Below are 24654 nucleotides of genomic sequence, written 5' to 3'. Positions count from 1 at the left end.
AAAACAAAGGACCTCAGTTCGACCCCCAAAAAAAAAAAAAAAAAAAAAAAAAAAAAGATTCTTACAAAAAAGAAACAGATAACACGATATTGGTGTGTTATTATTAAGTGAAGTCCATAATTTGTGTAAACTCCTTGTTTTTTTTCGACCTAATGTCCTTTTTCTGTTCCAATGTTACATTTGAGATGTTGTGTCACATTTAGTCGTTATATGCCTTAAAGTTCTCTTTGGCTATGACAGTTTTTCGGACTTTTATTATTTTTGATAACCTTCTTGTGTTTTGAGGAGTACTAGGTCAGGAATTTTGTAGGCTGCACTTCTGATGGAATTTATCTGATGTTTTTCCCATGATTAGACCAGGTTTTTTTTGTTTTGTTTAGTTTTTGTTTTGGTACTGGGGATCGAACTCGGGTCCTTGGGCTTGCAAGGCAGGCGGCAGAACCACTGAGCTAAATCCCTGGTCCCTCATTTTCTAATGTCTCTGTTTTCAGACAGAACAAATTAATGCCAAAAGGCACTGTGACCCACCCGCATGGGTGGATTCAGAAGGCATCTCGGGGCTGGCTCTCAGTGTCCATCCAGGTCTGTAAACAAAGGCTCCAGGCTCTGACCTTGATGAACAGAGACTTCCTTCCCTCCGATTACATTCTTGGGGGCAGGGAGCCAAGAGGTGATCCTTGCAGCCCTGTGCTTTCCTCTCCAAGGGATCTTTCATTCTTCCTAGGGTGGGGACCACAGATGACACACACCAGATGCCAAACGAACACTCTTAGATGATGCAAGCTGGATGTTCTTCCTGCTATTTGCAGACCCTTGGGTGAGTCCTCTAAAGGTTGTCCTTCCAGGCACAATGCAGTGGTTCCACTTTCCCCTGATTCTCCCTGAATCACAAGCAGATTTTCCTTGGGGCCCAGCCATTCTCCTCAGCGGATGATTCACGGCACAATTATCCCATGTGGAAGGATGTAGGTGAGGTGATGACATTTCCCTCTCTGACAAGGGTTCACATTTGCATCAGAGTCAGGTGCTCCAGAGTTTCACAGGTCTCTCTCATCTCCCTGTATAACCCTGGACTTGTGTCTTCCTCTCTTACTGGCCATGTTGGAGGATTTACATTTCCAAGTCAACCATTATGGGGAGCCAGAAGAGCCCATGGGCACAATCAGCTGGCCACGGATGGGGTTGTGGGTGGAGATTCTCCAGCTGGCACCATCCACTTCTTTTGGCTGTGGAATCCACTTCTAGTGTCATGGCCAGACTTTCCCTCAAATGAGAGGGTCCACTTCAGCTTGTTTCTCTATCCTCAGAAGGTTCCCATCACTACCATCACTTGAGTTCTTTGTCTGATGTATGCTGATCCTCTAGATTAGGGTGGGTAAACTCTATAAAGGGCTAGAGAGTGAATATCTTCAGCTTTGTGGGCCATAGGATCTTTGTCACAACTATTTAACTCTGCTATCTTAGGATGGACAATTTGTAAATGAGTGGATGTGGCTGTGTTCTAATAAAACTTTATTTACAAACCCAGGCAGGGGCCAGATTTGGCCGGCAGGCAGTACTTTGTAAATCCCCGCTGTAGGCCTCTGTCTCTATGAGGGTGGGGCCATGTCTGTCTTTGTCCACTGCTGTCTTTCTAGCAACTGGTCTAGTGTTTGGAGCTGTCCATCTTTTCTCCAGTACATTTGACATGTTCTTTCTTGTAGCTGGTGTGTAGATTTGAAGGAGCTGACACGCTGAGATTTTAATGGATTAGAAGCTCTCTGTGAAGCTTTCTTTCTCACAGAAAACTCAATATACCCAGTCCATTTATCTGTCATTGTGTGTAAAATTCTATCATGAGGGACATTTCTTTGAATTAGAGTTAGTGGTTTGTCATCCATGACAATTTGACATGGTGAGACAATTTGGCACGCACACAGATTAGCTTCAATCTCTCATAACATGGGTTTGGGATAGTCACTCTTAGAGAAGGACAGGGCCAGAGATTTAGCCCAATGGTTCTGCCGCCTGCCTCAGGAGAGCAAGGTCCTGAGTTTGATTCCCAATTAAAAAAAAAAAGAAAGACAAAATAAGGATTAGAGCTGTTGGGGCAGGCACCTCAGTATAAGTGTCCTGTGACTGGGGAGACAGCCTGGGAGGAACAGTCAGAGAGAAAGGGATTTTTAAGGAAGTTCATAGGCCTGGGCCAGGTTTGGCAAAGTATGGACATCAGAGTTAACAAACATCACCACCAGCACAATTTTCCAGAAGGCTTCTCAGGTTTTTACTGACCTCTTAAACAGGAACATATAATGTCAGTGTGGGCTAACTCTGAACCTCCTGACCAGGCTGGGCTCTGTAACCTCATAATAGGGTGTCCTTTTTGTAAGCAATAGTCCATTTGAGCAAGGTTTAGGAGAAAATGAGCCATAGAGTTTGTTAACACCACCACCACCACCTTCATCAATATTTTTTACCATCACCAACATCATCACTGCCACCACCACCATCACCTCTGTGATCACCACCATCTCCACTTTCTCCTTTATCGTCACCACCAGTACTGTTGTCACTGCCAACGTCACTACCACCGTTACCTCCGTGGTCACCACCATTACCACCTTTCCATCACCGTCACTGTAATCACCATCATAACTTTCAACAGCACCATCATCTACCCTTTTACTATTATTTACTATTATTATTACTTTTATTATTATTTACTATTATTACCACCATCACATTACTATTTCTATAATCACCACGGTCACTATTACCACCACCAGTGCCAGGACCATCAGTACTTCTCTATGCTAGTTAGCTTTTTGTTCCTGTGAAAAAATACCTGGATAATTAACTTAAAAAGGAGGCAAGGTTTATTTTGGGGAATGGTTTCAGAGATTTTTGATCCATGGTTGATTTGCCTTTTCGCTTTGGGCCTGTGGCAGGGTAGTATATCATGGTGAAAAAAATGTGGTGGACTTCATGGTGGCCAGGAAGGAGAGAGGGGGAGAGAGAGAAGTCGGGGGAGAGACCTAATGACATAATTTTCTTCCACTTTCTAAGGGTTCCATCATCTAATAGCACTGCAGACTGGCAACAAAACCTTTAGGGCATGCTTTTGGGGGATCATGTAAAATGTAAACCATAGCATTTTGCCTTTGGCCCTCAAAGGCTAATGTCTATACCACAATGCAAAATATACTTAGTCAATCTCAAAGAATTTTCAGTCTTAAAAGTTACAGTAGTGCTCAAAAACCCAAGTGCAAAGTCTCCTGTGAGACTCAAGGCAAACTTTTACCTGTGAATCTCTGTGAAAATAAAAAAATCAAGTTATAGACTTCCAAGACACAATGGCTCAGGAAGGAGGAGTTCAGGGTTAGAAAGGAAGGGTTTGACTAAAGCAAGACCAAAACCCAACAGGACAAACATTAAATCCTGTGGCTCCATATTCAGTACCTGGGGTACATGGTGGCATAACATGAGGTCAAAAGGGCTTAGGAAGCTGGGCCCCTATGGCATTGGGCTTGTTCTGGTCTGTCTGCAGCTTCCCTCAGCAGGCATTCTATGTTCAAGGCATCTCTAACTTCTTTGGGTCTCCATTGCAGCTTTGTTTCACTCTAACAGCTTTGTATAGCATTCTGTCAGGGGCTGCTTTTTTTTTTTTTTTTTTTAACTCTATCACACAAGATCTGGCCTCCTAGGCAATCTTGGTGGAAGCCTCTATGACCCTATCCCACAACTACTGCATTCTTATGCCTGCAAAACCAGCGTGATGTGGATGATGCCAAGGTCTGCCACTCTCAAGAAGTAGCTGGGCCTGCATAGAACAAGGCTGCTGCAAATTTTGAATTCTAGATCACTGAATATAGGAAGCTGAATTCCAGAAAAACAGTTTCCTAGGCAGGCCTATATGATAAGTAGGGCTCTCTGGAGCTTAGCCTGGATGGATGGAATCTTGCAAATTCCTGAGATATCCTCAAGGCATTTTTCCTATTGTTCCAGTGGAAATTACTTGGTTAGCTTTTAATGATGCAAATTTCTTTAGCAATCAAACCCTCCTTGGCTGTAACTTTAAATTTATTCCTTCTGTGGCCTAACTACAAGCTTTTAAAGTCTTTCCACCCTGTTTTTTGTTCCTAATTCTCACTGTCAATCTGAGTAAAAGCAGCCAGTAATGGCTATGCCACTGCCTGAGTGTTGTGCTGCCTTGAAATTTCCTCTGCCAGATAAACCAGTTTATCATCTTTAAAATTAGCCCACAAAGACTCAGGACAAGGACCAAGTGCAGACAAGTTATCTGCCAGAATATAACACAAATGGTTTTAGTCCAACTCCCAAGAGCCCTTGTTCCCATCTGAAACTCCGGGACTCTGGGTCTTTACTGTTTATATTCTTATCAGCATTCTGGTCTTCTGATACCTCACAAGAATTGCCCCATAAGATCTGCTTCAGCATTCTCTTTTTTTCTTGCTTTTTATACAAATCACATATGCAGAAATCACCAACTTCCTCCTGTCAATTTTTTTCTTTATTGGTATATTTTAGGTATACAATACAGTTACATTCCTCATTGGGATCTTGTACTTTTACATGATGTATCTTGGTTCTTATTTTTTCCCCATTCCCCTGGCTTCCCTTTACCCTTCCCTATTTACAAAGACGTTGTTTCCATTTTTTCCTTTTCTCTTATTTTTTTCTTATTCCTTCTTACCTTTCCCCTAAGCATTCTAGCACTTTTTAGCCCGTTTCCCTAACCTTTCCAAATTCCTCTTATGTAACAATTCCAAAATTTCCTGAAATGTACAACTAAGTACAGTCACAACAATGACTCCACTTCTCGGTACCAATTTTCTGTTTGTGAGCTTTCCATTTCTATGACAAAATACTAGGGGTAATTCCTTATAGTGAGAACAGACTTGTTTGGTTTATAGTTTCAGATGCTTAGTACATGGTTGCACGACCCTGGCTTTGGTCCTTTGACAAGGCAGGAAATCATGGCAGAATGTGTGTGGTGCTCACCTCATGGCAGCCAAGAAGGAAAAACAGAGAAAAGGGGTGAAGCCCCAGTAACTCATTCAAGGGCAAACCCCCAATGATGTAAGGTCCTTCCACTAGGCCCCTCCTCCTAAAGGTGCTACCGCTCTCCTAGTGCCACAGGCTGCCAACAAAGCATATGATTTTTAAAGATATTTAAGATCCAAAGTGTAACACTTCCTTACTTTCCCTTTCACTATTCCTGCCACTGGTACCATTACCACTGCTATTACCATCATTACCATTACCACCATCTACCACTAACATTATCGCTGTCATTACTGTCACCACTACTATCATTGTTACTGCCACTGTTACCCTTCCAATCACCCTGTTACTCCCACCACCATTACCACCATCACCTCCACCACTTCCACGACCATAATCTCTCTTTCCTTCCCTTCACTACCACCACCTCTATTATCACCAGTAGTCATTTCTTCCTTCCTATCACCTCTGCCTCTACAGACACCATCACTACAACCATGCCTACCACCTTCACTGTCCATACTTCTGTTGTCATATCCCTCACGACTATCATTTCCATGCTTACAGCCACCCCAGATTCCATCACCATCTTTACCACCGTTGCCATCAGCTGCTCAGGACTTCTCCTGACCTGTGGCCTGAGCCTTACCTTGCCCACATAGTAGGGTAAAGGGTCGTTTTTCTCTTCATCAATGTGCATCTGGTTCCAAATCCAGTCTCTCTTCTGGCGCCTGTGGGTGCTGAGGGTGTCTGGTTGGGTAGGGTCACGGGCTGCCACTGCTGCTGCCACCAACAGGCCCATGTAGGTACCTAAAACAGTGGCCAGCATTGTGAGACTCTGCTTCTTCCTGGGAAGCACCAGCCTGGAAGAAGAAGAGAAAATCAGAGAATGGTGGTCACTGCCCTACAATGTGAGCAGCTCCTCTGGAGAACTGAACTTGCTTTGTCTGTTTACTCCTTCCTCCATCACCAGCAGAACCAGACTCTTCCTGGTTCCAGATTCTTCCTCCTGTGCACACGGGCTACATGGAGGAAAGGGGAGGGGCTGTGAGGGCCTGGAGGCTGCAGGGAAGGGCTCCTGGAGGAGACGTAAGGCTGATACTAATTGCAGCTCCCAAAGCTCTGCACAGGGGCAATTCCCATTTAGCAAATGAGGAGACTGAGGTACATAGAGAGGTTAAATGCACATCAGATGAGTGGCCCAGTAAGTAATGAGCCCAGGTGCCTAGCCTCAATGGCTAACCCTTACCAAGAATGTATTACTTGCTTGACTCTGGTCTAAGCACTTTCTACACGTTATCTCAATCTGCCTAATAACTTTCAAGATTGGTATAACTGGAACCCTCCTTTTACAGATGAACTGAGGAACAGAGAGATTTAATAAGATTTGTAAGATCACCTAGACTATAAGGAGGAGAGCTAGGATTTGAACAAAGGTTGCCTGGTGAAAAGTTAAAGTTCTTTCTTAACCCTTTCATCCCAGCAGCTTTTATGGGGTGGGATATAAAGGCTCCTCTGAACAAACAGGTCCCCTCAGCCAGCCTGAAATTCCCTATGGCAGCTTTGCATTGATGCTGTCTTTAGAAGGTCCCTAGGAAAACCCAAATGTCTTAACCCAGAGGTTAGTCCCTTGCTCCACTCCTGGGAGGTGGTCCTCTTAGGAGCTCTCACAAAAGCAGAAGTGGGTGGGAGTGGGGAGCTTGAAAGGCTGGGTTCATAGGACAGACTCTAATTTGCAGGCCCAGAGAAAAATAGAAATGGGGGTCTGTTGCTCCAATTATTAGGCATTTTGAGTCAGAAATGAAAGAACATTAAACGAAGCATGGGTCCTTGGAAAAGCAGGCCCTGTTCTGTTGTACAGGTTCCACGGATTTGAAGACATCCTATACTCCACAAATGAGGGCTACACAGAGATTAAAGCTTGGGGCAGGGTGGGTAGAAGCTAGGCCTCTGACTATCACCATGCTTTCTCAGCCTTGACCTCCTCTTTCCACACATCCTGGGTTCCTGTTTCACTGACCTACGGCTCCTGGGTTAGTGTAGAGGAGGAAAGTGAGTGGGTGGCAGTAGGAACCAGTCTGCAAGCCTGGAGAGAGACATGGACCTGCAGGATGTTGGGTGGGATGGCTTCCTCCTCAGCCCCACCCTGAACTCTGCCACAGGTTTTGAAACTTTAGCGATATTTCCTCTGTGTCACTGGCGCAGGGCTGGCCTGGTTGAGGGTCTCTGGGCCAATTGACCTTAGTCTCCAGGGCCCCAGACCTCTGGCTCTGCCTCTCTCAGGGGGAAGTAGCTCCCATAGTCCCAGGGGGCAGCGGAACCCAGAAAGTTGGTGCACAGTGCCTGGGGGCTCAGCCTCCTTGGCTGTCAGTGAGGAACCTCATGCTCTGGAGGTCAGATGCTCCAGGAAGGAGGAAGGCAGTGAACTCAGGGCTGGGGAGCAAGTGAAGTGGGGATGCCCCAGCAGAAAGCTGGTTCTGACTTAGGGAGGCTCAGGAAGGCATGATGCTGTCCCGACCCCAGAGTCATTTCCTTCTCTGCCTAGAGGAGAAACTGCAAGTTACAGTGTTTTCTGCTGCCCTTGAGAGAGAAGTGAATTGGAAATGGAAGAGTAAAACAGAAACAAAATCAGGAAACAGGGTAAAGGGTTTTCAGGGTTCAGGGTGGGCCAGGGTGAGAACGCAAGCACTGAGCTGCTGAGTGTGGAGCGCCTGCTGTATGCTCGGCTCTGCTAGGCAACAGGGTTGCAGTGTGAACCAGTCAGGCACACACACTGTAGCAGGAAGAACAGGAAAGCAAGTACACGGGAATGACAATGGTGAACACAATTCTGAGTGAGAGGGCAGCTGGCTGAGACCATGAAGCCAGGGAAAGCCCCTCAGAGAGGTTTTTGTTTTCTAGGGCTGGAGAAGGTACCCAGGGCCTTATGCATACTAGACAAGCACTCTACCACTGACATCCCAGCCCAAATCAGAGATATTCAAATCAGTATCTGAGCGTCAGCTATGGAAGGACAGGAAGAAAAAGAAATTCAGGCAGAAGCATCAGAAGGTGCAAAGGCCCTGCTGCGGAAAAAAATGATTGCGGTATTTGAGGAATCCAAGGAAGTTCCCTGGGTTAGATTGAAGAGAGCAACAGGAACTGGGCACAAGAACCGGTCAGCAGGTCTGTGTGCGAGGCTAAGTGAAGATCCCCGAGAATGCCCATCCTGAATCCCCGAAACTTGGAATGTTCTCCTACGTGGGAAAAGAGTCCTTGGGCAGATGAGATGGGGGGATGATCCTGGACAATGAGTCCAGCACCGCACAGAATGGACCCAGAGGGGCAGATTTAGTACAAAGATGTGATGACAGGGGGCTGGAGGAATGTGAAACCGTCAGCCAAGGAATGCAGGTGGCCTACTGCAGCTGGAAGAAGTAAGGACAGGGATTCTCCCTAGGCCTCCAGAGTGAATGCAGCCTTGATTCCAGCCTGCTGAGGCTCATTTCAGACTTCTGAACTTAAGCACTGTAGGAGAATAAATAAAAATAAATAAATACATTCGCGGAGCTCTAAGGCCACAGATTGCGGCAGGCCGTCTCTGCAGCACTGGGGCTATGACGGGCTGCCTCACTCCTCAGCTCCCCGTGGTTTGCTCCCTGCCGGACTCCCTCCCTTCCCTTCCTCTGCTCCGGCTCACAGGGATGCCCTGGCCCTCTGGCCCTGACCTTGACCTTGGGCTCTGGCTGTGTTTGGCCAGAGGAGCCTTTGTCGCGCACTCGGAGGACAAAGGAGAGAAGTGGGGGTGCTTCTTCCCTGCTCTTCTCTGCTCTGACCCTTACTTCCCATGGTGGCTGCTTCTCTCCTTGATGCCACCTTCTAACGGGCAGCCCTTCCATGCTTCGGTTCCCCACTAGGTTCTGGAAATGTCCCTCCCTTTGTCCCTTCAGACCTGACAGTGGTCCTGGGTGCCTCCATATACGGCCACCTCCCAACTCAGCCCTCTGCAGCAGCCCCTTCAAAGTTGCCCCATTGGTCCCCTGGGGTCCTGCCAGGACTGCAGGGATGTGGCTTCTTCTGTATGGTGGCCTGTTTGGATGGGTGAAGCTACCCCCAGGCCTGACTGCAGCAATGAGCCAAATGAATAAATAACAACACTGGACTTCAGTGAAGCAGAGCCCTCTGGTCACAGGCTAGAACCACACAGTTGAAGAGGGACAGTAATCCCTCAGTGGGCTTTGGCTGGTGCCACAGATGAAAAACTCTGGGCAGCCGCGGGAAAGGCTTTTGGGTTCTATTTTATGTCTAGCCCTGCCCTGTGGGCTGGAGACAGCCCTAGCAACACGGGTAACCTTCAGGCTGAGCCCTAGCTCATATAAATCATTCATATCGATGTGTCTCTTGTCAGGTGATGGGGAGGTCTGCACTCTTAACTCTCTAGTCAGCCATTGTCAGTGAGGATACAGGAGTCCTGGGGATAGGTCCTTTGGAATCTGGAGTCACATAAGCTAGTATCCTTCCGGTCTCCTTCCCAGAGGAGACTTGAGCACCTCTGAGATAGCTCTTCTTGCCCAGAGAGGGCTGACTTGCCCAAGCTCCTCTCCTGAGGTGCCATATCTCATATAAATCCTGCCACAACCCTTGTAGATGATTGTCAGCGGTTGCATTTTGCAGGTGAGGACATGGCAGCTCAGAGAGGTGGACTGAGTGAGTCATCCCAGGTCACACACAGCAGAAGAGGAGGAGCCAGGATTGCAGCTTTCACCGAAAATAGTGCTTTTTGCCACCCCGTCTCTGTGGTGCCCCTCTTATGCAAGGATAATAAACTATTCTCAATGTCTGCCTTTCAGAGATACCACCTCATTTAATATTCCTACCACCTCAGCATCCTGTGGATGTAGCAATGATCATTCCCATTTCACAGATGAGACCGAGTTTCAGAGACAGCGAAGTCCCCCCAAATGTCCACCCCTAAGCCCTGGAACCTGGGATGCTCCCTTACACAGCCCAAACTCTAAATAGTAGTCTTAGACTCAAATCTAGATCTATCTTTTTCTTTACCCTGGGCTCCTTCTGCACACAATCTCAGAGGAATCTGGGAAGGATGTTTCCACCTGAAAAGCCACATTTATTTGTGTGGTTTGCCTTCTGTGTTAGAAATTTGACCACCAAAGCTGGCTGTGGGGCAATCCTTCCTCTTCCTCCTGCATGGAGAGGAAGTCAGGCCCCAGACTGGCTACAGCCACAGCTGAAACAGAATTTCCCTGGGATTAGGCTCAAAGGCATAACCAGAGCCACAGCTGGGGTCAGACTTATCTCAGCCACTTTGCTTTTAACAAGCAGAGTCCGGTGTCACTTTTGGAGAGGCTTAGGATGTCGCTAGGTGGATTTGGGCACCACCTATGTCCAGAGGGTCTGAGGCAGGGGGATGTGGTTTTTGGGCTGAGCAGCTCCAAGCAGGTGGCCCTGGGACTCCGGTCGGGTACAGTGAGGAATGGAACGAGGATCCTGGGGCAGCGGATTAAGGTTGTTGGACTCACAGAGACTGGTGCCAGCACTTTTCCCTGTCATCCAAAATCTATGACTGTGCCCTTGTCTCTGGTGCCTGTTTTTACCTCTCCAAAGCTTTCTCTAGAGCCTTAAAGTTACACAGTGACTTGACCACCATTTACGGAGCATTTTCTCCGTGCCCAGAACTGAATCAACCCTCCTTGCCCGGAGCGTGCTGACTTGCCCCAGCTCCTCTCCGGAGGCGCCACATCTCATGCAAACCCTGCCACAAAAAGACATTTCACAAATGATTTCACAAAGAGACAGACACAAATCACAACCTCACAGTGTCGCTGGCCCCTTGGATCCCTTTCTCTTTGTGGCCCATCTGTGTCTGGGGTCAGCCTTGAAGGGGCTGTGAAGGGGGCTTAGCTCTGTATGCACCACGTTCCCTCAGAAGGAGGGTAGGAATACAGTTGAGGAGGCACATGGCTGGGGGTAGAGGCTGGAGTTTCTCTTGGGAGCCTCAGCATTCTCTGGATCTGTAGTTAAATAGGTAATACGAAGTTTGGGCTCAGCTGGGAGCCCCTCAGAGGGGCAATGGCAACTTCCCTGGGCTGATCTTGTCCCTCCATTTAACTGGAGCCCCATAGGCCCTGGGCTCTGGGCTTTAGGTGGTTGTTAAACAGGCTGGAGGCTCTGTGGGAGAAGAAGAGAGAGGTCCAGGTCTGAGAAACACTGCATCCCCAGGCCGTGGGAACCCCTCCACTCTCAGAGATGCTCACAAGTCCAGACCCCAAGCACAGGCTCTTGCCCATGCTGACCTCTCCGTCCTCTCTGGTTCACCCAGCACGGGGTCTTCAGCTGGGAGGAGATCTGGTAGCTGAGCTCAGCTCCAGGGAGGGTGCATGGAATGCTCAGGCCCAGCCCAGCCTCCCGTGGCCTGTGGCTCTCAGCCCAGAGGCCCTGGGTCAGGGATATGGGGCAGGATGGTGGGAGGAGACAGCCTGGAACATCTAGGAGGTGTGCCTGTGGAGAGGCGAGTTGTGGGGGTGCTGAATCTCCAGCTCTGTGGGTGGCCCTGGCAACTCTCCCCACTGACTCCCAACCCCACACTTCAAATCTCAGTGTAGGATGGGGTGGGACCCCATTAATAGCCAGATTTCTCCAGGAACTCCCAAATTGTGTGCATGAACTCCCGCATTGGCATGGAGGATGAGGCTGAGGGAGAATGAAGGGTGAGGCCCTGGGTCCCTGGGGATGGGTGAGTTCAGGCAGCCAGGAGCTGGCCCATCGGGGTTCCTCTAGATGTGTGGCTCAGTTCAGCCCTGGGGCCTGCGCCTGGGGGTGGTGGTCCTAGACTTCTTCCCTGTCTTCAGTGTTCTGCCGACAGCCTCCCTTGTGTCGGCTCCCCACCCCTCACAGGATGAAGTCTAACCCCGAGCCCACTTTCAAGGCCCATCACAGCGTGTCCCCTCCAGCGTTCCTCTTCTCTACCTCTGCAGCCGTGAGAACTACAAGTTTCTGGTTTGCACAAAGTTCTTCCTCTTACCAGGAAGTTTTTAGCATAGGCTGTTTCCTGGAGTGCCCTTCCTCGCTGTGTTCTCTGGGTAAATGCTTTACTTCATTTCAGGCCCCAGGGCGCCTCCTCTATGCTGTCTTCCAACTATCATCTGATCCCAGCACAGCCTCTTCTCTCTGGCCTGAGCATCTGGGCCCAGACAGGTTCAGGTCTCTACTTTATCCCAGCATCCCAGGGCATGAACTCAAGGTCCCAGACATAAAGGTGTCAAGGTCCCCACTGCTACCTGTCAATCCAGCTTGGTTTCCAGTTCTGGGCTTGTTAGGTACTCCCTTCCTACTCACAGGGCTTTAAAACAACCAACCCATACAGGGCTGGGGATTTAGCTCAGTGGCACTGTACCTGGCTCACATGCAGAAGGTCCTGAGTTCGATCCCCCGTACCACAAAAACAAAACAAACAAAAGAAAGAAAGAAAGAAAAGAAAAGAAAAAGCTTGCTGAATTTAGACAATTATAGATAGCACCTGTGGCAGTTGGAGCAGGAGCAACCATTGGTGTAACTCCATGAAGCTCCTATTTGTCCCCAGAAGGCTCTGCTAATGGCCATCACATTGCCAGATACACCACCATTAGGATTTTTGAGGGAACAGAGATTATCCTTCTCAGGGGTCCCTGAGGAATGTGCACATACTTCTGAGCAGGGGGCTTTTTATGGCATGCCTTGCAAAACAGAATTCAAAGAATGCCACTCACCTCTTCCCTCTCTCATGGCAGACACCATTAATTAGTCATAGCGTTCATTCCCATTGACCTTGAACCCAGTCCCTGAATCCTCTATGGTCTTTGAGGTACGACCAATGGACCAGACCTAGTTCGTCATCTGAAACAAATTGGTCCCTGGGCACCAGGCCATTTACATTACCGTCCTGTCTCTATGAGACAACTCCAAGCTCTGGGCAGGGAAAACCTACCCAACCCTTTCCTGCCTCTCTGGGCTGCCTGGCTTTTCCTGGGACTTGGGGTGGGCAGAGGAGGCAACATAATGAGCCACATGCACCTGCCTGTTGGAACTTGCCCAGTCACTAGTGAGCTGGGTGACCTGGCGCCCATCCCTTGCTTTCTCTGGGCCTCAGTGAGCTTGTCTGTGACAGAAGCAATAGCTGCTCCCCTAGATAGGAGGATTAAATGGGATCTTGGGTGCGAAGCCCAGCACACAAAGGTGCTTGCTAAGTGAGTGGGTGTTTGTCCCCCCATCTACCTACCCATCCCTCCTGGCAGCTGTGGCTTCCACTGCAACTCACACCTGACCTCATTTCCTGACTCTACCCCAGGCCCACCTCCTGCTCCCCTCTGCTCTGCTCCAGAAGGAAATCTCACTCCCTGCACCCTCTTGCCAGTCTGTACCTGCCACGGTCTGACATCCAGGTCATCCCTGAATGAGTTTACAGGTGGGCAAACTGAGGCTAAGATTGCAGAGGGGCTTCCCATGGCCTCCTCTTCCCCCAGGACGCCCTCTGTGACTTCTCCACCCAACACCAGAGTGGACCTCAGTCAGGATGGGCTTTTCAGTGTCTCCTAAACCAGAAGCAAGCTCCTGAGTGCAGGACTTGCCTTCTAGAGCATTCTTTCCCCAGGATCTTTGGAAAAGCACTTGGCTGATCCTTGTGCCTGTTTTTGTAGCCTAAGCTGACCAGTGACCCCTCCATTGAGCTTCTCTGTGGAGTGTGGCCTTGGCTGTGGAGCCAGAAGGGGCTGATCTCACTCCTGGCCTGCTTCTATCTCATACTAGCTGTTTGACCTTGGACTGGTTGCTTTGCCTCTCTGGGCTTCAGTGGTCCCATCTGTCACATGAGAACCTTTGTAGTAGCTTCAGGTCACCCAAGAGGGATGCAGGGAGGTGACCAGAGGTAACAAACATGGGTGCCTATGGGCCAGGAGCCTGAATTTTTCCTGGGACAGTGGCCACAGTGTCCATTTCATGTCCCTGAGGCAGCAGTGGAACTGTGAGTCACACAAGTCCGGTAGAAAATAAGTATGGTCCCTTCTGGCTTCCTGCCCCCATCCGGCCCTTGTTTCGCTACACAATGGCCTGGGTTGAGACTGCACCGGGGCAGCTTAACCTCTTCATGGCCACAGGCTAGTTCCTTGAGCTGTAATTATCAGGGCTACTTGGGGGCTCAGCTGCTCCTGGGTCCCTCCAGGGTCACGCAGGGCCTTCCAGAATGGGACCTGGGCGGGGCTGGACTCAGGCGGGACAGGGACAAGTCTTGTGTCTCCCCTGCCAAGGACGAGCCTGGGCTTGCACTAGTCCTCCCACTACTCGGCCTCCACTTCTTGCTCTACAGAAACTCCAGCCACACCAGTCTCCCTGGGTCCTCCACCCTACCCAGCTGTCCCTCCTCCCTTCCATGTCCTCTCTTTGCTGTCAGAATCCCTTCTGCCACCATAAGTCCATGCAGCAAGGGGCGAGCCCAGCGCCCAGTATGGAGCAGGAGCTCAGAGGTTGCCCACTGCTCAGCAATGGCTCACAGTGCCCTCTTTCTTGTCAACCAGGGGAGCAGGGGTTGTGAGCATGGCTTGGGGGTCAAATCTTTATGACATTTACAGCCACTTTTTTTTTTTTTTTGGTACTGGGATTGAACTCAGGACCTTCTGAGCTAAATCCCGGCTCTCATAGCCATTCTGCTCTAGGGTAACGAGTAAATTCAGCCCTAGTTCCTCAAAAATCTGCCATTGTTTGTCAGTCCCAATACCAAGTGTTAACTTCATATTTAACCACATGAGGAAAACACTACTTCCCCATTTTACAGATGAGCACACAGAGGAGCACAGGGGCTGGAAAGTCTGGGCTCTGGAGGATGAGACCCTAGTTTAGCTCTCCACCCCAGCTCGTCTCCAAATTTCAACTGTGAGGATATGAAGAACGGATCTGTCTACCACCTGGGGTTGCTGGGAATGAATGAAGGAGCCCCGTTGTTCAAGAGCCTTCTCTGTGCCTCACCTTCTGTTCTCACAGCATGTCCCCCATTGTGCAGATAAGCAAAGTGAGGTTTGGGTCCCACACAAGCAAGTGGTAGAGCTGGGATCTGTGTCCAGGTGACTGTCCGAAAGCTCTCGCCTTTGCAGTTTTCTGGGTGGACTTCCCCAGGCTTTGAGGGTTCCCAAGGCTCTTGGTCCCAGCCTCTGGGTAGGGTGTTTCTAGCAGCAAATCCCACAGCATAAAGCTGTCCTCTAAGGTGAATGGGAGGAGAAGGAGGGGATTTCAGAGACAGGAACTGAAGAGCCCAGAGCCATGACGCAGATGGCCTATCCTGAAAACGGATGCTGAGAGAGGGATCCAGGCTCAGATCTCCCCTTTCAGGGATCCTCCCCAAATCCCAGCCCTTAAGGCACCCCTCAAGGTAGGTGATGTCTGTCCTTGGGAATTCCTCTCCCATGGGGGAATGGACACCAAGGAAAAGCCAAGACCCAAGTGCCAGTCCTCTGCACCAGCATGCTGGGTGACCGGGAGCAGATTCCTGCCTTCTCTGAACCTGGCATTGATGGAAGCCAGTGGGCCCTGGGGGCACATGGGGTCGGACTGTGGAAGCTAAGCTCTCATCACCCGGCTGTTTGTGCCCATGGGACCATCACTGGTCCAGCCCTCTTCCAGCCCTGCTCTGACCCCTGAGGAGCCATTGTGGGGCTGGGAGCCCTTAGTACCCACTGTAGAGTTGGGGAAGCGGACAGTAGGTAGGGTGGAGAGACTTGCAGAGCCCCACTCACCGTGCCTGTGGGTAGAGGGTCTCCCTGTTCTGTCTCTGTCCGTCCAGGGCCAAGAGTAGAATGAGTTGATCTCAGCGGCTGCCTCTGGAGCGAGCCACACCCAGTGTGAGGGAGGCCGGCCTCCCCGCTTCAGGTTTTCCACCCCCGGGAGGGTTTCCTGTTATTGTTGCTCAGTGCGGGCTGGGCTGCTGCAGATAGGCAGACCCCATGGTGGGCGGCCACCTCTCCCGACCCTCTGGGTACTCTTAACTCAGATCCTGACTCTAGGCGACAGGGTCTGGACTGCAAGCCCAGCACCTGCTGGTGGCCTGGCTGTGGAGGTTCTGGGCCTGCATCAGGGCATTTAACCCTTCTGGGACCCCCAAAACAGGTGTCATGACCCCCATTTTACAGCCCAGGAAGCAGAGGCCCAGAGGGGCTAGGGTGCTTGTCCACCAGCTGACCTGTAGTAGAGTCCGAGACCCTGTTGGGTTTTATCTGGGGACCCTGTGGCCTCCAGGCTGGGCAGTGAGGGGTTTCAGAGGTCTGTAGTGGGGTAGGTGGGGGTGGGGACAGGCAGCAGCTCTTGGTACTAGAGAGCTGTGGGCTTCTCTCAGGGAGGGTAGACACGAATCCAACTCTAAGGTGCTAGCCTTGGTCTGTGTCAGCTGTTTGGGTTTAGAGATACTGAGCGGTCAAGTGTCCTAGCTTTGCTTCCGATGTAGCTGTGGGCTGATCGTGGTCCCTTAAGGCCTCAATTTAGTCATCTGTAAAATGGGAACACTCAGAGCCTTGAGATAAACAAGAGTCACAGAAGAGTTTGGAGGACAGAGAAACAGAAGCTGGACCAGAGCTCCTCGGAACCGAGAAGCTGGGGGAGAGAAGGGCTGAGATTCGGGTACTCATGGGAGCCTCCTAACAACTCCAGAGGCCTGGGCTCTGCTGCAGGCTGATTGACGTGGAATCTCCGGGCAGGCGCCGGGAATCTGTCCTTTGAAGAGCTGCCCTGGTTTTCCATGGTTGAGTGAGTGGCTGGGAAGTCCCGAACTTGTTCCACAATTCAGCAGGGACAACAAAGACTCCAGAGGGAGGGCCTTGCTCCGGGACACTCAGGAAGTCGGGGAATGAGAGAGGCAAGAGCAGCAGTAAGAGAATTGGAGGGGAAGGGGAGGCAAAGATTGCCCTACTTTGGGCAGGAGTTTGAGCTGCCCGCAAGACACCTACAGTTGGCAACTGGAGGTGGGTAAGATCTGGTGCTGAGATGAGGTTTGGAAGTGATTAGCTTGTGCTTGGCGCCGAGGCAGCCATGGAAGTAGATAGATGAGTTTACTGGAAACCTTTCACACTCTGCTCAGTGGAACAGGGTCCAGTGAGAATGGGGCCCACGGGAGCCAGGCGAGGAGAGCAGGGTAGTCACTGGGTCACCTGGGTAAGCAGATGGCTGCTGCGTCCCTGTCGAATTTGGAAATTGGGAAAACGAGGCCATCAACTTCCACCAGAGCAGGCTAACCAGAAGGGGACTGGTTGAGAGAGGGCTGCGGAGCGGGTTGAGGAAGTTGGATCACGTGTGACCGCGGGCCCCTGCCAGTCTGGCCACGCCTGGGAGCAGAAGTACGGGAAGGTTGTTTCGTGCTGCGGTGGCAGTCCTGTGACCCAAGGGAGTATCCAGCAGCTGGGCAAGACAGGCAGTGCTGGAGCCAGCGAGTGAGCTTGGTGACCCGCTGTGGGGCTGGCTCCCGAGTGGGGCCTGCACCGACACTCGACGGCTTGTGGGCCGAACAAACAACAGCTCAGCGTTTCCTTCTCTGCAGGGTCCCCTCTGCTTTCTGCCTGGAGCGCTGTATACTCCCCATGCCCTGGCCGTGTTCCCCTCATCCTTACCGGTGCCAACTGCCTGCCCTTGTAGTGTAGGGTCTGTGGGACCTGAGGGCCTGGGCATGACTTTGTGCAGGGTCTCAGATTCGGCCTGTCCTGCTGCCATGTGCCCACTACTGTTGGGCTTCCGGCCATGAAGAAGAATTTTGTCCTGAAAACTGAGTTTCTGTCATCTATGAACAAGGGGATTGTTGGCCAAGAATGTGCCCCAGGTCCCCATGGCAAAGGCACTTCAGAGCCTGGGGAGGAAGAGGTCAGGGCCTCTTCAAGCCCCCTGAGGATCTCATGCTCAGTGTTTGGCACTGCCCGGCCCCTCCCTGCTCCGATCCCTCTGGAGAAGGGCACAGGGGCAGGAAGTGCCAGCTGGAGCAGCGTGAAGGAGGCAGCTGCGGGTCAGCAGGAAACGGGATGGTCTGCGAGGCCAGATTAGCAGTAGCCGGGAGGGAGGGACAATGCTGCTACGGGGAAGGGATGTAAGAGTGAGGCAGGGGACGCCCGCCTGCCTCTTGGGGGGTTGGGAGGAGGCTGACCTGGGAGGGGTCCTATGTGCTCAGCTACGGGCTTGGGGGCTGGCGGACCCAGGGCCAGACCCCGATGTCGCCAGTCCCTGCCTGCATGACCTCGAAGCCTCTTCCCTTACCTGTGAAAGTCCTCGGTTCAGACTGCAGGGCTGTCTGGGATCAAAAGGACAGTGGAAACCAAAGATGAAACAGGCCTTAGTAAACGTGTCTCTCAAAGTATGATCTCCCCAGCATCTGCCTCAGAATCACTCAGGTGGGCAGAGGAGCCCAAAATGCAGATTCCTGGGCCCCATCCCAGGCTGATGGCAGATGGCAGGCAATGGGACCCCAAGACCTACGTGTCTGCAGCCCACCAGGCAGAGTGCACTCACATCTGAGGACCAGTCTCCCTGGTGCTGGAGATGCCCTGAGCTCTCTCTGGGGCTTCTCATTTGACCCTCAGGACAATCTCAGTACTATTGTCAGCCTGTTACACAGATGGCGAAACTGAGGCTTGGACTCAAGGGCTCCCTAGGAACGCAGAACTTTTCAGCAGGATGTCAGTTACGAACCAGGTCTCTGTCTCCAGAGGGCAGCTCCTTATCTGCCCAGCTTTCCTGCCCTGCCACAGCTGTGTGGATAGCATGGTGTCCGATCGCAGTAGCTGCTCATTAAATAAAATTCTCTGGAATTCTATGCTGGATAGGAAGGCAGGGAGTGATGCCCATAGTTTCTGTGGAGGTGGTCACTGTTTCCCTCCTGTGTTTCCTTTTTTTCCCCTCTGCTAGCAGAGCCCCCGTCATCTCCTCTTCAGTTGCACTCTCTCCCTGTGCCTGTCAGCCCGGACACAGCTCCGACCTTGCTCATCTGCTGGGCCCTCTCTTTGTCTCTGCGGGTCTCTTTTGTGTCCCTCCAGGTATGGGTGGGTGGTCTTGGAACTGTGCACCAGGCCACTGGGACTGCCTGGTGTGGCGGTCTTGCTGCCACTGCCCCCTGTTTGCCTGGCTTCCCACAAGGACTGCGGCCAGCAATACTGCACTTCTTTTCTTCCTCTTTGTGGTGTTTTATCTGAGTACCCAATACTCATGCTTATTTTTTAATTTTTAAAATTTCATAGGGGTGAGTTTGCAATACGTAATAATTACATTTTCAGGGAGGACTTGGTACACATACATCTTCTCTTGATCATTTCAGTCTCCTTTCCACTTCCCTCTCCTCTCTTCCTCTGGTCCCCTTTCTCCTCTCCAAAATCTTCCCTGTTGCCTACCATTTCTTCTTTGTTTTACTCTTTAATTTATTTATATTTTGGGTTTCCCAAATAAGAGAAATCATTCCATATTGAAGCTTCTATGCCTTACTTATTTCACTTAGTATTATGACCTCACGAGTCAGTCATCCATTTTCCTACAAAGAACCCGAAAGTATCCTTCTTTAAGGCTGAATAATACTCCATTGTTTGAGCTGAGTAGCCATAGCACACAGAAGCAAGGGATGAAGTCAGAGCCTCCTGTGAGAACACAGCTGGTGCGTACTTCATAGGCTCCATCCGAAGTCTGATTTTGTTGCTGAATATGCTGCCTCTTCTTTCTCCTTTCTCCGTACAATTGCCCCAGATTTGAGGGCCCTGCTCTAAACACTGAGCATGTGCCATCTTTGACTCAGGCTCTGTGTCTCACTAATGCTCACGGGGGCCTCAGGAAGGGTAGGGTGTTATGTGCCCATTTTATAGGAGTCAGTGACGAGCCCAGAGTGGCCCTGCCTACTTCAAACCGGGCTCATGACCTGCAGAGTTTCGCCGAACACTCTGAGCTGCTCCAGTGTCCATGCTATTCTTGGCTCTGAGGGTGCTCCTCCTCCCTCCCTCAGCCAGCTCAAGTCCTCCTGGCCTTTGTGTGCCCAGCTCAATCGCACTGCTCCTCCACCAGCCCCGTGAGATTCTCATTCTGGAAGAATCTTTCCTCTTGGAGGTGTCTGCTGTACTATATGCCCATCCACCTCCTGCACCCTACATGCTCATTTTCAAAGCCTGTTGAACCCCCCACTTGCTTATGTAATAATTCTGCACAACAGCCCGGAGAGATGCAAATACTATTCGTATTCCCTGTCAAGGGGGCTGAAGCTCAAATGTGCTGAGTAACTTGCCCAAGGTTACACAGAAGTAGCACAGCCAGGATTACAGCCCTCACCTTCCTGTTCTGAGTTTAAAGGTCACTGTATATCATCATCCTATTCCTGATAATTTATTAAACAAGAATAACGATGCCCAGGCTTTCCCTACTCCTCCGTTGGGCACAGGAGAAAGATCTGGTCCCTATCTTTGGGTGTCCCACTCTCATGGGAGAGACAGGTGCCTAGATGAACATGAGCCATACTAAGTGGGGCCAGGGTGGTCACAGAGGCGAGTGCACTGTGGGTGCTCAGAGGAAGTGGCCTGGGGTCCTCGAACTGCTGAAATACTGGGCAGTAGCTCACCAAGCGTGGAGAAAGGGCTCACAGGCAGAGGAGTTGAAGGCGTGGAGGCCCATGGGGGAAGGAGAGAACTTTCCCTGGGAGTATCGAGGGTCTGGGAGCCAGGGATAGCTGGAGATGCAGCCAGCGTTGAAGGACTTCTTCTGCCACACTGAGAGCATGGGCAGACCACCTACAGCCTGCAAACCCTGTCGTGCCCCCATGGAGCCCTGGATTTTGGAGAATTGCCCTGCTTGATCTACTGCCTCCTCCTGCAGTATCTCAGTTGCTTTTAATCATTGCTGAGGCAAAATATTCCACACTCATAAATGAAAGGGGAGGTTTATTTGGCTTACAATTCATAGAGGTTTCAATGCACAGTTGGATGGCTCCAGACAGAATAGCACATGGCAGAAAGGCATTGAAGTGGGGAACTAGTATAATACAGGCAGAAGGTAGCAAAAGCAACAAGAGACCTTAACAGGGTCTCTCTACTGCTTTTATCTTGTCCAGGCTTCTTAGGGCAGATAGCACTCACATCCTTAATCCTAGTGCTCTTGAGCCTACTGTTGCACCATGAATCCAGTGTCACACACTCTAGATCCAGCCACCTCTGAAAAAGCCCCACCAATGACTGCATGAGGCTTTGCGGGGGGGTGTAAACACAAGACATAATATTCTGCCCTTGGCCCCCTAAAGGTTCATGGACATCCCTTTCATGCCTTTGTGTAAACAAGCATTTAGTCACTCTCCAAGAATTGCCAAAGTCCTCACAGTTTAAGAATTGCTGAAAAGTCTGAATCCAAAGTCTCCCCTGAGATTTAAGGCAAACTCTTAGCTGCCGCCCCTGTACAAATGAAAAGAAAGTTAAACACTTCCAACATTCAATGGCACAAGATAGACAATGACATTCCAAAAGTTACAAATAGGGGGATAGCAAGGAATGGGAACAAACCAACCCCCAAATCCAGCAGGGCAAACATTAAGTCCCATTTCCAGTATCCCTGGCAATCTGTGGTAAGTTGTGAACTCCAAAGGGCTTGGATAGCTCCACCCTCGTGATGCTTCTGGTGGTTGTATCCTGCATGGCTTCTCTCTAAGGCAGACTCTACTCCCCCCTTGCAGTTTTCCTGAGCTGATTCACATTCCTGGCTCCTGCAAACTTCTGGGGTCTCCACTGCATGTTTGGCATCACATTCCCAGCTTCACACACTGTCCTCTCAGGGGCACCCTGCCTGGCCTCCCAGGCCTTCTCCTAAAATCTGGGTGGAAGCCTTCCTGATCCCACAACTCCTACCTTCTGCAAGGGGCTAAAACCAGCCCCATGTGGATGATGCCAAGGTCTACTGCCAGCTGGAGCAGTAGCCAGGCTTCCTTCTGTCTTGGCTGTAAGGAGTCCAGTGCCTATGAGGCAGATCCTAAGGAACAGTTGTTTCCTTATGGTGCCACCATTCTGGAACATGGTGCTCTGGGGCTCTCTTCTCAAAGCAAAACCTTTCATTTCTACAATTTTGAGGCTGCAAAGGGTGGAGCTCTTCTGTTTCTTGTGACCCTCTCAGGCCATCTTTTCTGTTTTCCTTTCCCTTCTCAGCAATCAAGATCTCCTCTGTTCTGTTTATAGTTTTACTGGGAGCTTTCTTTCTGGTTAAACTCATTTTTAAATCATTCTGCTGGGCTCTTTGCTCTTGATTCTCAACATAAATCTGGCTAAAAGCTCCAAACAGTAGCCATGCCACTGCCCCAACATTAGACTGCCTTGAAGTTTCTTCTAACAGATGAATTAGTCTACTGCCCTTAATCTCAGTCTCAGGCAGAGTCCCTGGACAAGAACAAAATGTAGACAAACTTTCTGCCAAGGTATAACACTCATTGTCTGGAGTCCAGCAGCCAATGCAGTCCTTGCCAGCAGAAAGCTCCGGAGCCTGGTCTTTACCAGTAAGGTTTCTATCAACATTCTGGTCTCTGAGCTCTGACCAGAATCTCCCATCAAGTACCACCTAAGGCATTGCAGCTCTACTTTTTCAGCCTGCATCTTAGAACCTTTCCAAAATCTTCCCATAAGCCATTTCCAAAGGCTCCTGAACCCCAAGGTTAGGTATAGTCTCATCAATGACCCCACTTCTCTGGTACCAAATTCTGTCTTCCTTCTCTCCTTGCTGAGGCAAAATACTCTATACCCCCAAGTTAAGGGAGGAGAGGTTTATTTGGCTTACAGTTTATAGAGGTTTCAGACCATACTTGGACGGCTTCAAGACACATGCAAAGGGGCATCACAGAGGAGAACCAGTATATGGTAAGCAGAAGATAGAAAAAGCAACAAGGGAACTTAACAGCATCTTTCTGCCCCTTTTATCATATCCAGACTACTTAGGGCAGGTAGCATTCACAAACTTAATCCTAGTGCCCTTGAGCGGAGCATTGCACCATGAATCAACTTCAGCATTGCACACTCTAGATCTAGCCACCTCTGGAAAAATCCCTACCTACGACCATGTGAGATTTGCGGGGGGCATCTAGACACAAGCCATAACATGCAGCTACCTACCCTATGTGGGCAGTGTGAAGGCCAGGCAGGGAGGCACAGGCTGGCAGCCCAGATTAGCAATGTGGGTGCCACCACTGAACTTTAGGAGGCCAAGGAGCTCACAGCGACGGCAACAGGCAATGCCCCTTGGCCAGGAAGGGGCCAGCATCAGGGACTGAATTCCAGACAATGAGAACAATGCCAGTCCCAGGCCCTGGGGTGGGGGTGGGGCACAGAGCACTTTCCCAGCTGTCTGCACTTTTCCCTCCCTGGGAAATTGTGCTTCAGGGAAGAGGGACTCCAAGGTCTGCAGAACCCAGGGACCTTTGGTGTGGTGCTCTGTGGGTACCTGCAGGGCACACGTTGCTTCTTCTGCTTACGGTTCAGCTGATCCCAGACCAGTCATAGCTTTTGGTGCCTGTTTCTCCTTTTGTAAAGTGGGGGTGTTGTGTTTCTTCCTCACGCGGTGGCAGGCGGGAGTAAATTAGAAGATTCATGTCAAGTACACAGAATGGTGTCTGGTATGTGGCGGATGCTCAGAAAATCTTGGTAATCAGTGGCATGGCAGAGAGGTTAAAAGTGGGGGTGCATGGCAGTGTGAGGACATGTGTGCACGTGCAAGTGCATGAACATATGCATGGTGTTTGGCAACTGTGGTGACATGCAAGTGTGCAAGAACACACAGGAAGTGTCTATGTACATGTGGCGGTACGTGTGTTGGTGGTGCATCTGTGGTTTGAGGGGTACATCCTGGGAAGAGTCTGGCCTGGGGCAGCTTCTCGTCCCTCTGTGGTCATATGTCCTTGTCACCCCACTAAAAAGCCTCCTGCACCCTCATCTCCTACAGAGGCCCGGAGAGGGTAAGGCCTTGCGCAGAGTGGCCCAGCCAGCAAGCAAGGACCCGCATCCCTGTCTGGAGGGCAGGCCTGAGTCTGGAAGGGACTTTGGTCCGCGGAAGCCCAAACTTCCTGTCTCCAGGCCCCACATTCCTTGTGTCCTCCACCATGTGTCCTGGAGAACAATGGGTGAAATCTTGGCCATCTGGGAGGCAGGAAGGTGGTTCAACGGCTGGTCTGTCTTGATGGGGCAAACAGATGAAACTCTGGCACCAGGGTCAGCACTGGGGCTGCAGGCCCAGGACTTTTGCTTCCTGCCGGCTCTGTCCCTTTTCCAGGCCCTCAGCACATGCTTCCTCCTGTGGCTTGAGGTGGCTCTTGGGGACAAAGGGGAGGAGGAGCCTGAGCTGCTACTGGGGAGGGGAGCAGATTAGGTGGGACCAATCCTTCAGTGGGTGGAGATCTTGAGGACCTCCTTTCAGGCCAGAAGAAGTCATCACAGCCCCTAAACAAGTATGCACAGGGCATTGCTGAGACTGGTGACTCTTTATCTGCACATAGTTCTAACACACATATTTCTCCGGGGCTGGGGGCAAGAGACTGGGATCAGGAGCCCTGGTTCTGATCTCAGGCTCCTCCACTGACCGCTAATCAGTGTCTTCTCCTGTTTTCTTCTTTGTGAAATGACTGTGACTTGCCATGTTCTGCGGAACTCACATGCAGCCAGAGAG

The 24654-nt window shown here is 50.6% G+C and overlaps 1 protein-coding gene across 2 annotated transcripts in view; it reads right to left on the bottom strand.

The window, feature by feature from the left end:
• The window catches only part of Cdh5 (cadherin 5), a 35406-nt gene extending 19553 nt beyond the window's left edge, over positions 1–15853 (bottom strand). For both annotated transcript variants that reach the window (XM_010612142.2, XM_010612143.2), the window contains exons 1-2: positions 15762–15853; positions 5654–5867 (exon numbers count right to left, since the gene is read on the bottom strand). In XM_010612142.2, coding sequence (XP_010610444.1) covers positions 5654–5833 — 180 coding nt within the window. In that variant the 5' untranslated portion in view covers positions 5834–5867; positions 15762–15853. The remainder of the gene's footprint in view (positions 1–5653; positions 5868–15761) is intronic.
• Between the last annotated feature and the right edge of the window lie 8801 nt (positions 15854–24654).

The sequence above is a fragment of the Fukomys damarensis genome, unplaced genomic scaffold, assembly GCF_012274545.1.
Source record: "Fukomys damarensis isolate Sample0158 unplaced genomic scaffold, DMR_v1.0_HiC HiC_scaffold_32, whole genome shotgun sequence".
Classification (NCBI taxonomy): Eukaryota; Metazoa; Chordata; class Mammalia; order Rodentia; family Bathyergidae; genus Fukomys; species Fukomys damarensis.
This window is presented reverse-complemented; position numbering and strand designations above follow the sequence as displayed.